Below are 11,088 nucleotides of genomic sequence, written 5' to 3'. Positions count from 1 at the left end.
AGGGTAGTCGATTACTGGAACCTGTACTTACATATGATTTATATTCACATTGAAGAACAATCGGAGATGTGGAATATGTACTTCAAAAGGTCTGCGCTTATTCTTTGCCCATACTGACCATATTGTTGAACAAAATAGGCGGTTCTTGAACCTCGTATTCGTCATAAAACTTCCTCACGTCCTAATGTCAGAAACTACTGGAAAATTTATTTTTTAATGACAGGCATTGAATGCAAAAATTGAGGAGCTGGAGCGTTCCATTCAGAGACTCTTCAATAACACAAAAAGTTGAAAGAGAAAAGTAGTGCGGGTCGCAAAGGTGATTCTTCATATATCCCAATACTAATGGGTGTTGAAGACGAAAGAAAGGCAAATGACAAAGTCCAAAAAAATACCACTCTAAGACTGTCACTCGCAATTACACCTTGTCCTGCAATGAGTGATAGTGAGGGGAGTTAGCATGGGAACTCATACTATGCATTTGACAGGGATCATTGTGGCCTGTTATTCATGCATACTTTATCCTCCTCTTCGCACTAAAACCACATGCAGTGTTAGCGATCAAACTGCGACAAACTTTTGTTGGAATCCTTCGTAACTGTTATCTCTTCGAATTTCTCGGTCATCGGTCTATAATGTGGATAAAGAATCATTGAATGCATAGTTATTTTCTTTAGAGATTAATAAAGTGAGAGGTTTCTCATGATTGTTTGAAGTATCTGAAACATTTGGGTTCATAATTTTCACCAGAATCATGTCCCCGGCCATGTCACTGTCTCTGAATAACCTTTTATCGATAAAACTGATTGGCTTTTTCATGAAATTCGCTGGTGTCTGGACATCGAGCAGCTCTATGGGCGCGAGAATCCTCAAATTTGCAACGATTTTTGCACTTAGCGCAAATCTCATCATGGTTTTCATCGTTCTTATTGATATTTATTACTGTCATAGTAATTTCGATGTGAGATACGTAACATATAAGTAGAGAAACTAATTTTTGAAGGTGTTCACAGTGAAAATTTGTCTCCAGGAAATAGCTAATGGATTTCTCAACTTTTCGATAGCCGGAATGTCATCATACAAGCTGGCTGTCATCATACCCATTCGCGAGAGATTTATAGATTTGATTTCACAGGCGAATAAGAATTTTTGGTCGATAACCTACGACAGAAATGATCTAAGAGTCATGAATGAGTTCATGACTAAATGCACTTATATGGTTGTGTTTATTTCCTTCATGTGTATTATGGCATTGCTGACATACATGGTGGAGCCGTTCATATGTACGTACATATCGTAAACATGAAATATCAGAAGCAAAGAAAAAACATATTGCATTTTCAGGAATTTGTCACTGATTATTACAAATTCTTCGCTAATTTATGGCGCTATAATTAAAAATTGGTCGTAAATCCATAGGAACTAGAGCCCCATTTCTGAAAATCAAAGATGTATTCCTGAAACTGAAAATCTGATGTCCAGAATTTCCCTCATTTGACATTTCAGCGCATACAAATAAGGATGGAATTGACAGAAAGCTTCCCGTCAATCTGCACTTCAGTTTCATTCCGATATCCACAACGCCGTGGTATGAAATATTGTTTATAATACAGGTGAGAGAAAAGAGTAATCACGACAGACAATATGACAAAAGAAAAAAAAATTCACCACGTATTTGTGCATTAAGTTTTCATCAGGCTTTTATTGCGCCATATGCTTTCTCTGCTTCGACACTTTCCTCTGTGGAATAAACATGACCTTAGTGGGGCAATTCACGATATTGCAAACGAAATTGCAAGCTATTTACGATCACACCGAGTCAACAATGTTGGATGAGGATAATATCTGTTTACGTTTCATTAAATTCGTAAGGATACATCAGGAATTAATAGCATGTGCTGATAACGTCAGGGAGCTTTACAAGAATTTTGTCATAGGTTTTGTATTTTTTCTCAGTCTCTTGATCGGCATGGAATTATTCCAAATAATGATGGTAGTGTATGGGTACCTGGATGTCACTGAAAAAACTAGTTTCTCAAAGGCTCTTCAATTTAAAACATTAGAACTTTTAAACTGAGGCGTATCATGAAATTTAAGACACTCTTACAGCCCCAATTTAGACACTAGTTCTTTCAATCGATTTAGGCTATTGATAGGTAATGATTGACAATGAAATATCACGATTATTTCTTACTCTAGTCTGCTGACCTGTACATTCGCTTACGAGGGATGTTGTACGTCTGTAATACAACTGGTCAGTTGTATCTCTTCACTTTTGCATGCAATAGTCTTGCAGAAGTGAGCTTTGAGGTATCTAATGCAGCTTACGGGGTTCGATGGCACTCCATACGATCTGATCGTGTAAAAAAGAAGTTGATGGCTGGTCTCCAAATTGTCATCATGAGGTCTCAGAAACCCTGTCAAATGATGGTGGGAAATTTCGCGCCTGTGACGCTAAAAACATTTACATCTGTAAGTTTTTATGGTTGTTCCTATAATGATGACGATTTGAATATGTATGTAAATTATGGATTATAATAAATGACTTTTATCTCCCCAGATCTGTAATACGGCATTTTCCTGCCTAACTCTCATGAGAACCAGCATTCAAAGAGAGAATTAACAAACATAAAGTATGAGATCGATTCCTATATTAAATTCTAATTCTTAATCCTTATTAAATTATTCTTCAATGTAATGGAGGAAGTAAATGTTACAGAATATTCATCGTATAAATTTCTTTAAATAATTTACTAACTTTGTGGAAAGTGTTGTTGACTTTGTGTTGAGTCAATTGAAAATTTTTAATTTTCTAATATAACTGGAATTCAACACTAAATTCATCTGTATTGGCATAATTTAGGGGGAGACGGACCTTTATCACTTATATTTTAAACTTTACTTCAGTTATATAGTCTACACATACTCCAATTTTCGGGGTTCCCTCTGAATCATCTTTATCCAATCATTTTCATTTGTGAAACTGAGCTAAAGTGAATGCAAAAATCAGGTGATTGTTAGCCTTCGTTCAATAGCTCTTTACTAACACCGAAATATAAAAAGAAAGAACCGCAATAAAGTAGCAGATGTGATGGTCACTTTTTTACAACGTCAATGTCCCGTATAAATGGAAAAAAGAGGAAAGTGTAGAAATCAAATAAAACCCTCCCACCAACTGTTATGCAAAATTGTATTATCTTGGGAAATGATTGATAGGGAGGGAAGTCGACGTGGGAACCTGGTGCGTGCAACAAACAAGCGGTACCGTGGCCTGTCATTCATATTTTTCAGCTCCCCCTCCCTTCAACTAGATCCTCACGCACAGCAGGTTTAACCACTCGATAAAATACTGTTGCCATTCATCGTTGCTCCTAGCACCTCTTGCCACGTCTTGGTCATCAGCATGTAATGGACAATAAGTGATCGATTAAGTTATTGTTGGAGTTTAAAAAGGTGAAATGTTTAGGAGAATTTCTCTGAATAGAGAATATTTGATCTCATAACTTTTACGACACATTCCTATTGTGAAGATGCGAGCATCGCCAGAAAATAATTTATCAATAAGAGTGATTACATATTTGTTGAAATTGGTTGGTTTGTGGACATCAAGCACAGCGATCGGCAGGAAAATCCTAAAATTCGCTACTATTTTTGCACTTACTACAAATTTGATCTTAGTTTACCTCATCGCCTTGGACATGTATTATGGTGATAATAACTTCGATGTAAGATACGTTGCAATCAAAGTAGTGAAACTATTTTTTTTTTAAATTCTGATAGAAAAATTTGTTTCCAGGACGTGGCTAATGGAGTTCTCAATTTTTCAATAACCGGAATGTCATCATTCAAGATCGCTGTCATCATACCCTTTCGAGAGAGATTTATAGGCTTAATTTCCCATGTTAAGGAGACCTTTTGGTACGGCACATATGATCGTGATGGCCTCAGGATCATGAATGAGTGTTTCACCAAATGTACTTACATGGTTGTAGTAATTTCCATCATGTGTTTTATGACATTGATGATGTTTATGGTGGAGCCGTTTATAGGTATGGACATTCTCTAATCACGAAATATCGGAGGGAAAAGAAAATCGTCTTCAGGAATATGTCGGTTATTGTTATGAATCTATCAGTAATCGAAAACTCTAATTTATATTTCAGTGGATCGGCAAAAGGGTAACATTGACAGACATTTTCCAGTCAATTTACACTTTCGTTTTATACCAGCATCTACAACCCCCTGGTACGAAATATTATACATAATAGAGGTAAGAAAAGTGGGTGATTATAAAAGACATCATGACAAGTTGTACAGAATTTAGAATTTGTGCCTTAAGTTTACTACAGCCTCTTACTGCATCATATGCTTTCTCTGTTTTGACACTTTTCTCTGCGGAATGAACATGACCTTAGTTGGACAATTCATGATACTGCAAAAAGAATTACGATGCATTTATGATTATACTGAATCATCAATGGCAGACGAAGATACTGTCAATTTACGATTTTCTAATTTCGTGAGGAAACATCAGGCATTGATATCATGTGCTGATAACGTTAAGGAGCTCTACAAGAATATTATTATTGGTTTTGTATTTTTCCTGAGCATCTCAATAGCCATGGAGTTATTCCAAATAATGATGGTAAGAAACAACAATGCGAACATTGCTCTAAAATAGGAAATTTCGTAACTGGTGCAGAAAGACAATTCTTGACTGCGAGGATTATAACATAAGCTGATAATGAATAGAATAATCTCACGATCCAAAAACTACTTTGATTTCCAGTATTGGAATTTTTTTCTCACCATAATCTATGAACAAGAGATGCGATGGCAAAATAATGTCTTCTTGATGTCTCTATTCAACTTCAGATACTTGATAGTCATAATATGTCAAAATTTATGATATTTTTTGCGTTTTGATCGAAATCCCAATTTTTCTACTGCAATTGTATTCATTAGTTAATGATCAGGAATAGAATAATATACTTGTTTCTCACTCTAGTCTACCAATTTGTTCATTCGTCTACGAGCAATAATATACTTCTGCAATACAACCGGGGAGTTGTACCTGTTCACTCTAGTATGTAATAGTCTTGCAGAAGTGAGCTTTGACATATCACATGCAGCATACGATGTTCGATGGTTCTCCATAACATCTGATCGTGTTAAGAAGGAGCTCATGAGTGGGCTCACAACTGTCATCATGAGGTCTCAGAAACCTTGTCAAATGATGGTGGGAAATTTTTCCCCCGTTACTCTCAAAACATTCACTTCGGTAGGTTTTTTAACATAGTATTGAGATTATCAACATGTCATTAGAAATTCAGAATTATAATGCATCTTCTTCGTCACTCCAGATTTGTAATATGGCATTTTCTGGATTAACTCTCATGAGGACCAGTCTCCAGCGAGAACTTTAATGGACGTCGGGTACGCATTTGAAGTACAGTAGTTAGTACTTGAGGTTTGTCTTTGTGATTCGTTAAGTACTGACTACGTTATGGTATTGAAAATCAGAACCTGTTGAATAATTTTCTAAGTTTCTAATATAATTAGAAGAGGTCATTCTTTAGAGGAGAATTTGATGAATGGTTTTAAAACTGTCATCCTGGGATCTCAGATATCCGGTCAAGTAATAGTGGAGAATTAGGCTTCAGGACTTTTGAAAACATTCACTAGAGAAAGCTTTTCCTTCATATAATTATATCCTTTCGTATCTTCATGATCTCCGGAGACACGATGACATGTAACACGCTATTTTCTTATTTTATTTTCAGGAGGCAGTGCTTTCTGTGAGAGGATTGATAACCGCAGGGCACTCAATTGATCTCACCCACCAGTCCCTTCAATCTTTCGTCGTTATTCATTAGTCCCTTGTATAAAAAAAGATGGAAGTGATACAGATTATCCATTCAATGAAGCCTACGTCTGTGGTCTTCGCATTACTGATCACACGACTTTATTGATATTCATAAACCGAAGTGCTTTATTAGTAATTTTGACAATAGTGCTGTTAAATTTGAGTCTAGTAGACAGATAATTATAGTATGGTTAATGGATTAGAAAATCAAAAATATATTTATCTGCATTGAGGTAGTTACTCAAAAGTTTGTAAGAGAGGATAGAATTATTCAATCAGTGGATGACTATTTTCAACGCAAGTCACATCATCCGATTGAATCTTCCCCACTTTCTTGAAATTTCTCTAGACAGTCCTGCGCTCACCAATTCATATTAAGTACTGAGGAATAGAATCTGGCAATCTCTGGGAACTCATCAAATATGCTTCGTGAATAGATAAAGAGATAAGTGCGTGAACGAAGAAAGCACGCGATCATGGAGTTAGAATTCTGTCAATCATACCCCACACAGCGAAAGTCATGGCTCTGACACCTGGCGACTCTATAGCAGTTAAAATAACCGCTTTTTTCATGAAGTGTTCCGGGTTCTGGTCAGAGAATACAGTGCGTGGCCAACGCATTATGAACAATATTACAACTTATTCTATATGTTCTTTGGTGTTTGCCTTTATTGTTACCACTAATGATTTGTATCATTGTCTAGGAGATTTCGGGGTACGTTCAAAATACGAATTTTTTCTGCAAAAATTCGGGTTTCTAAGTTGATGTAATGATTAATTTTAATTTTTTATTGTGATCTGTGCTTTATATTTAACTGTTCTGAGCCTCGTGAGCCAAACCTCGATGAACCGCTGATGTTCTGGTCTGCCAAATTTAGCTATAATGATTCTCTCTAATTTATAGAAAAGCGCCTACTGTGCACTAAATGTTTCGATCGTTGGAATGGCCCTCTACAAACAGATAATTTTCACAACTCAACGGAGACTGTTTTTGCACATCATTAGCTATGCAAAAGAACATTTTTGGTTTCGCTCGTATGATGATTACGGAGTTAGAGTAATGAAGCAATGTGCCACCAAGAGCGGAGTAATTATAATAGCGAGTGTTCTTTTGTGTCATGCAACTCTCGTTTTTTATTACATAAAGCCACTGATCGGTAAGTGATCGAAACATTGAGAACTCATCAACATAGAGCATGATCACTAATTAGGAAATTTGTTATTCTAGTAAATCAAGGCAGAAACGAAAGTGACAGAGTTCTTCCCTTCAAAATTTGGCTCAACTTGCCAGTGACAATGACACCCTGGTATGAAATTTTATACGCTGTAGAGGTAATTCCCTGTCTCCTCTTCTCCCATTATCTGTAATCACTTTTATCGCTATGACGATAAATATTATGTTTGTGTTCATCTAGGTGATCTCAGCGTATCATTGTTGCATTTGCTACTTCTGCTTTGATAACTTTCTGTGTCAAATCAACATAACTCTGGTCGGTCAATTCATGATTCTCCAGGAAGACCTACGGAGTATCTGTGGTGTTCCTGGTGACTCTTCACCGACTCTTTCTTCAACCGGCGTTGAACGAGAGGATTGGTGGACTAAACATCCGGTGAAGCCGATGAACATATAGCTAAAGCCTCATTCCATCCAGCATTCACCGGATTTTTAGTACAACTCTCCTCCCATCCAACCCCCGGTGGAGAAAGACTCGTCGATGGATGCCAATTGTGTCTATCTGCGATTCAAAAAGTGTGTTATCAAACACCAGGATCTCATAAATTTTATAGAGCTCCTTAAAGAATTGTACAAAAATACAATCCTTGGGATGGTTCTTGTATTGAGTATTTTGATCTGTTTAGAATTATTTCAACTGATGACCGTAAGACACAATAATTTCTAATCGTTGACCAGTCAATGATCACGTTTACTGTTTCTATTTGCTATTGCAGACCTCTGGCGAATTGTTCACGGAAATCCACTCCTTTGTGAACGTTTGTAGTGGAATTGTTCAACTATTTCTTTTCATGCTGACGTGCAATGATCTGGCTGAAGCCAGCGTGGAACTGTCAGATGCAGCGTACGACGTTAAATGGTTTTTTCTGCGCTCCGGACTCTGGAAGAGGCAATTAGTGAATGATCTTGCCACTGTAATCAGACGCTCGCAAAAACCGTGCAATTTAGCAGTGGGTGGATTTTCATCAGTTTCATTACAGACATTTACATCGGTAACAGACTAATCCTTACCTTTGACTCTTACCCAATTATTCAGATCCAGTAATCTCCATAATTTTGTACACAGATTTGTAATACATCATTCTCTTATTTAGCATTAATGAGACAGACCATACGTGACGGATAAACAACCACTCAGTAACAATTGTACTCTATGATGGCACAATAAATTTTAGGAACTACATTGGATCATCAAGTGATTTTTAGTTTTTCTCAGCTCAGCTGTGCGATTAAATTTATAAATAATTGGATTTTTGCAGCTTCTTCAACTCTAATTCTGTTTCCTGAACAGAAATCGTATTTTGTATAAGAATTGAAGGTAGATTATTCATAGTTGGGATTCAAAAAATCTTGTCAATAGGACTCATTTCCTGTCCGAGTCGAAGGCTTTCCCAGTTTAGCCTGGGTGTCGTATAACCACTCGCACTAGGGACAAAAACCCAAGGTACCTTCTCTCAGCGATGATTCAATCACGTTTATTGTATAACCCAACGTTCTCAACACTTTATGATAGACTGTATTTTCCACCCGCGTCTGAAGCTATGATAGCAGTGCAATCGATACGAAATAGTGAGAGGCTAAAACTTTGATGATTGATCACGCGATGGATAGCCCCTACGGAGAAAAAATTTTACCAGAGGTGTCATTCAAATCGGGTGTAGAGAAAATTACTCCGATGAATAGTACTCCGTCAGACTCTATGGCGTCTTTACCGGGTGATTCCTGGGCAGTGAGATTGACAGCTTTATTCGTACGATGCTGTGGCTTTTGGGCAGAGGATACAAAATTTGGGAGAAAAGCTATGGATGTTATCGTAACATATTCACTAATTGCACTCCTGTTCGCATTTTGTGTCACGTCAAATGACTTATACAACTGTTATGGTGATTTTGATGTGAGTGACATGTACACATATCAGTGAGTCTTCGATGATGAAATCAAATGAGCTTTTTACAGATTTTTCATGTTTTGTACAGCATCATACTCCTCCCATACTTTTTAGAGATTCACCTATTGCGGTCTCAATGTTGTTACGGTGGGATTTGGTTTTTATAAGCTAGTGGCATTCTCTATGAAACGACGAATGTTCTTACATTTGATTTATTATGCGAAGAAAAACTTCTGGTTCTGTGATTATGATGAATATGGTACTGAGGTAATGAATGGTTGCATGAAGAGATGTTTGGGGATCATTATATTCGCAGTTTTCATGTGCCATTTGACGATAATTATTCATTACATAAAGCCTTTGATAGGTAAGCATCAAGCAAACGAACTAATATATCATTTATTAATTGCTTGTTCATGTATTTAATTTTGTCATCACGATATTGTCAAATTTGTATCTAAAGTGACCTTTCAGTTATGCCTATTAATGATCTTTATTTTGTTGGAATAATTCCTCCAATCAATAATTAATTGCAGCAAATCAAGGGATGAATGAAAGTGACAGAATTCTTCCCTTTCAACTTTGGATTGACTTGCCCGTCACGTTGACACCATGGTATGAGATCTTATACATTATCGAGGTATTCATAACTATTAAGGGTTGTCATATGACTGTCATCTGGTAAAAAAATCTTCCCAGATGTTTTCAGGCTATCATTGCTGCATCTGCTACTTCTGCTTCGACAACTTCCTCTGCCAAATCAACATAACTCTTGTTGGTCAGTTTCTCATTCTCCAAAAAGAATTCCGTAGTATTTATGATGAACGCTTTGCGTTAATGTCCAAGGACGAGTCTTATATCCATGCGAGGCTTATTAAGTGCGTTGAGAAGCATCAAGCACTGATAGCCTTCACGGAAAAAGTGAAGGAGCTTTACAGAGATGTCATTCTCGGAGTCGTTGTTCTTCTCAGTTTGTTGATATGTCTCGAATTATTCCAGCTGATGACGGTAAGATTTTCAGGCAATAAGGGTAGTGTATGATCCATCGGTTTAGATACAGTTGAAGAGGATAAATGTCAGGTAACATCATTGTGAGATCTTGAGGACATTGAAATTTTTTTTTTCTAAAGTTAATGCCAAAAAATTCTAGGGACAATCATCACCGTCAATGATCACATATTTTTATAACTCTTTCTATTTCCCTAAAAGACGGTTGGCGAGATGCTGGCTAGAATCCATTACTGCGTATACGCTGGAGGCAGTATAGCCCAACTTTACTTTTTTGCACTGACCTGCAATGACCTGACAGAAGCAAGTCTCGCCATATCCAATGCAGCTTATGATGTGCGATGGTTTCTGATGAAATCCGCTGATAAGAAGAATGCGCTAGTCAAGGATTTACAGACTGTCATTATGAGATCCCAGAAAGCTTGCAGTCTGACTGTTGGTGGGTTCGCACCGGTCACCCTGATGACTTTCACATCGGTGAGTATCTCCTCCTCGAATCCATTAGTTCTCTAGGTAAAATGATATCTCGTCTTTCCAGATTTGTAACAGAGCGTTTTCGTTCTTGACTTTGATGAGGCAGAGTCTGGATTACTGAGTATTTGTTGAGAATAGAAAAGAATATAGCACTGGTTATTTGTCCGCGGTACAACTTAATCAAGTTCCGAGTTCAAATATATATATTTGTTCTTTATTAATCTTTTGTGAATAAAATATGGGGATATGAACTCTAGCTCGTTAAAATTTTCCGTTAAGATAGCCGCATTCTATTGGCGCAGTACTTTACCCGTGATTTATCTACTCGTAAAAATTTTATGAATTCACTCTGGGGCTTAGTCAAATGTCTGTTCAATAACTTTACGGAGGTCCGTGAAGGCTATTTTCTCTGGAAGCTGTGATACAATGGTGGTTTGTTCAATTAACTGATTAACCATTGTTAAGTAGTAATATTCAAGTCTTTTTGATTTTTGTTCGTATTAAAGCAATGAAAATTATTGCCGGGTAATTCTCATAAAGTATACCGCGGCGTTCGGAAGTATCTTTCAATTGATACAACCATAATATCTCTTAATTACTATCAAAGCTTTCAACTCA

General features: G+C 36.9%; 4 protein-coding genes across 5 annotated transcripts; all 4 read left to right on the top strand.

Moving 5' to 3' along the window:
* The first annotated feature begins 17 nt into the window (after positions 1-17).
* Positions 18-2,702, top strand: LOC135165023 (odorant receptor 67c-like). Its single transcript, XM_064125933.1, has 6 exons — positions 18-961; positions 1,031-1,283; positions 1,507-1,613; positions 1,688-1,993; positions 2,200-2,472; positions 2,561-2,702. The coding sequence occupies exons 1-6, from the start codon at positions 755-757 to the stop codon at positions 2,621-2,623; spliced, it is 1,209 nt and encodes a 402-aa protein (XP_063982003.1). The 5' UTR covers positions 18-754; the 3' UTR covers positions 2,624-2,702.
* A 647-nt stretch (positions 2,703-3,349) lies between these two features.
* Positions 3,350-5,924, top strand: LOC135165032 (odorant receptor 67c-like). 2 transcript variants are annotated; one of them, XM_064125953.1, is made up of 8 exons: positions 3,353-3,453; positions 3,531-3,725; positions 3,797-4,049; positions 4,164-4,270; positions 4,340-4,645; positions 5,009-5,281; positions 5,364-5,436; positions 5,784-5,924. In XM_064125953.1, exons 2-7 carry the CDS (start codon positions 3,531-3,533, stop codon positions 5,424-5,426), a joined length of 1,197 nt encoding a protein of 398 aa, XP_063982023.1. In that variant the 5' UTR covers positions 3,353-3,453; the 3' UTR covers positions 5,427-5,436; positions 5,784-5,924. The 2 variants fall into 2 exon arrangements, with proteins under 2 accessions (XP_063982013.1, XP_063982023.1); XM_064125943.1 differs by having other exon boundaries at positions 3,350-3,725; positions 5,364-5,470; positions 5,784-5,923.
* Positions 5,925-6,376: 452 nt separating this feature from the next.
* Positions 6,377-8,307, top strand: LOC135165058 (odorant receptor 13a-like). Its single transcript, XM_064125990.1, has 7 exons — positions 6,377-6,581; positions 6,771-7,023; positions 7,095-7,198; positions 7,282-7,399; positions 7,574-7,746; positions 7,817-8,092; positions 8,167-8,307. The coding sequence occupies exons 1-7, from the start codon at positions 6,387-6,389 to the stop codon at positions 8,224-8,226; spliced, it is 1,179 nt and encodes a 392-aa protein (XP_063982060.1). The 5' UTR covers positions 6,377-6,386; the 3' UTR covers positions 8,227-8,307.
* Positions 8,308-8,776: 469 nt separating this feature from the next.
* LOC135165041 (odorant receptor 30a-like) lies at positions 8,777-11,083 on the top strand. Its single transcript, XM_064125965.1, has 6 exons — positions 8,777-8,994; positions 9,103-9,355; positions 9,525-9,628; positions 9,688-9,996; positions 10,198-10,473; positions 10,535-11,083. The coding sequence occupies exons 1-6, from the start codon at positions 8,800-8,802 to the stop codon at positions 10,589-10,591; spliced, it is 1,194 nt and encodes a 397-aa protein (XP_063982035.1). The 5' UTR covers positions 8,777-8,799; the 3' UTR covers positions 10,592-11,083.
* The last annotated feature ends 5 nt before the right edge of the window (positions 11,084-11,088 follow it).

This window comes from Diachasmimorpha longicaudata, chromosome 1 (genome assembly GCF_034640455.1).
Source record: "Diachasmimorpha longicaudata isolate KC_UGA_2023 chromosome 1, iyDiaLong2, whole genome shotgun sequence".
Classification (NCBI taxonomy): Eukaryota; Metazoa; Arthropoda; class Insecta; order Hymenoptera; family Braconidae; genus Diachasmimorpha; species Diachasmimorpha longicaudata.
Note: the sequence above shows the minus strand (reverse complement) of the source record. Positions and strands in the feature narration are given on the sequence as shown.

Bases quoted from the DNA above. Each gene is read 5' to 3' on its own strand.
- LOC135165023 (XM_064125933.1), top strand. From the start codon at position 755: ATGTCCCCGGCCATGTCACTGTCTCTGAATAACCTTTTATCGATAAAA. The intron at 1,284-1,506 runs GTACGTACATAT...TTGACATTTCAG, and splicing joins CATGGTGGAGCCGTTCATAT to CGCATACAAATAAGGATGGA. The intron at 2,473-2,560 runs GTAAGTTTTTAT...TTATCTCCCCAG, and splicing joins CGCTAAAAACATTTACATCT to ATCTGTAATACGGCATTTTC.
- LOC135165032 (XM_064125953.1), top strand. From the start codon at position 3,531: ATGCGAGCATCGCCAGAAAATAATTTATCAATAAGAGTGATTACATAT. The intron at 4,050-4,163 runs GTATGGACATTC...TTTATATTTCAG, and splicing joins TATGGTGGAGCCGTTTATAG to TGGATCGGCAAAAGGGTAAC. The intron at 5,282-5,363 runs GTAGGTTTTTTA...TCGTCACTCCAG, and splicing joins CTCTCAAAACATTCACTTCG to ATTTGTAATATGGCATTTTC.
- LOC135165058 (XM_064125990.1), top strand. From the start codon at position 6,387: ATGGCTCTGACACCTGGCGACTCTATAGCAGTTAAAATAACCGCTTTT. The intron at 7,199-7,281 runs GTAATTCCCTGT...GTGTTCATCTAG, and splicing joins AAATTTTATACGCTGTAGAG to GTGATCTCAGCGTATCATTG. The intron at 8,093-8,166 runs GTAACAGACTAA...TTTTGTACACAG, and splicing joins CATTACAGACATTTACATCG to ATTTGTAATACATCATTCTC.
- LOC135165041 (XM_064125965.1), top strand. From the start codon at position 8,800: ATGGCGTCTTTACCGGGTGATTCCTGGGCAGTGAGATTGACAGCTTTA. The intron at 8,995-9,102 runs GTGAGTGACATG...CATACTTTTTAG, and splicing joins ACTGTTATGGTGATTTTGAT to AGATTCACCTATTGCGGTCT. The intron at 9,997-10,197 runs GTAAGATTTTCA...TTTCCCTAAAAG, and splicing joins AATTATTCCAGCTGATGACG to ACGGTTGGCGAGATGCTGGC.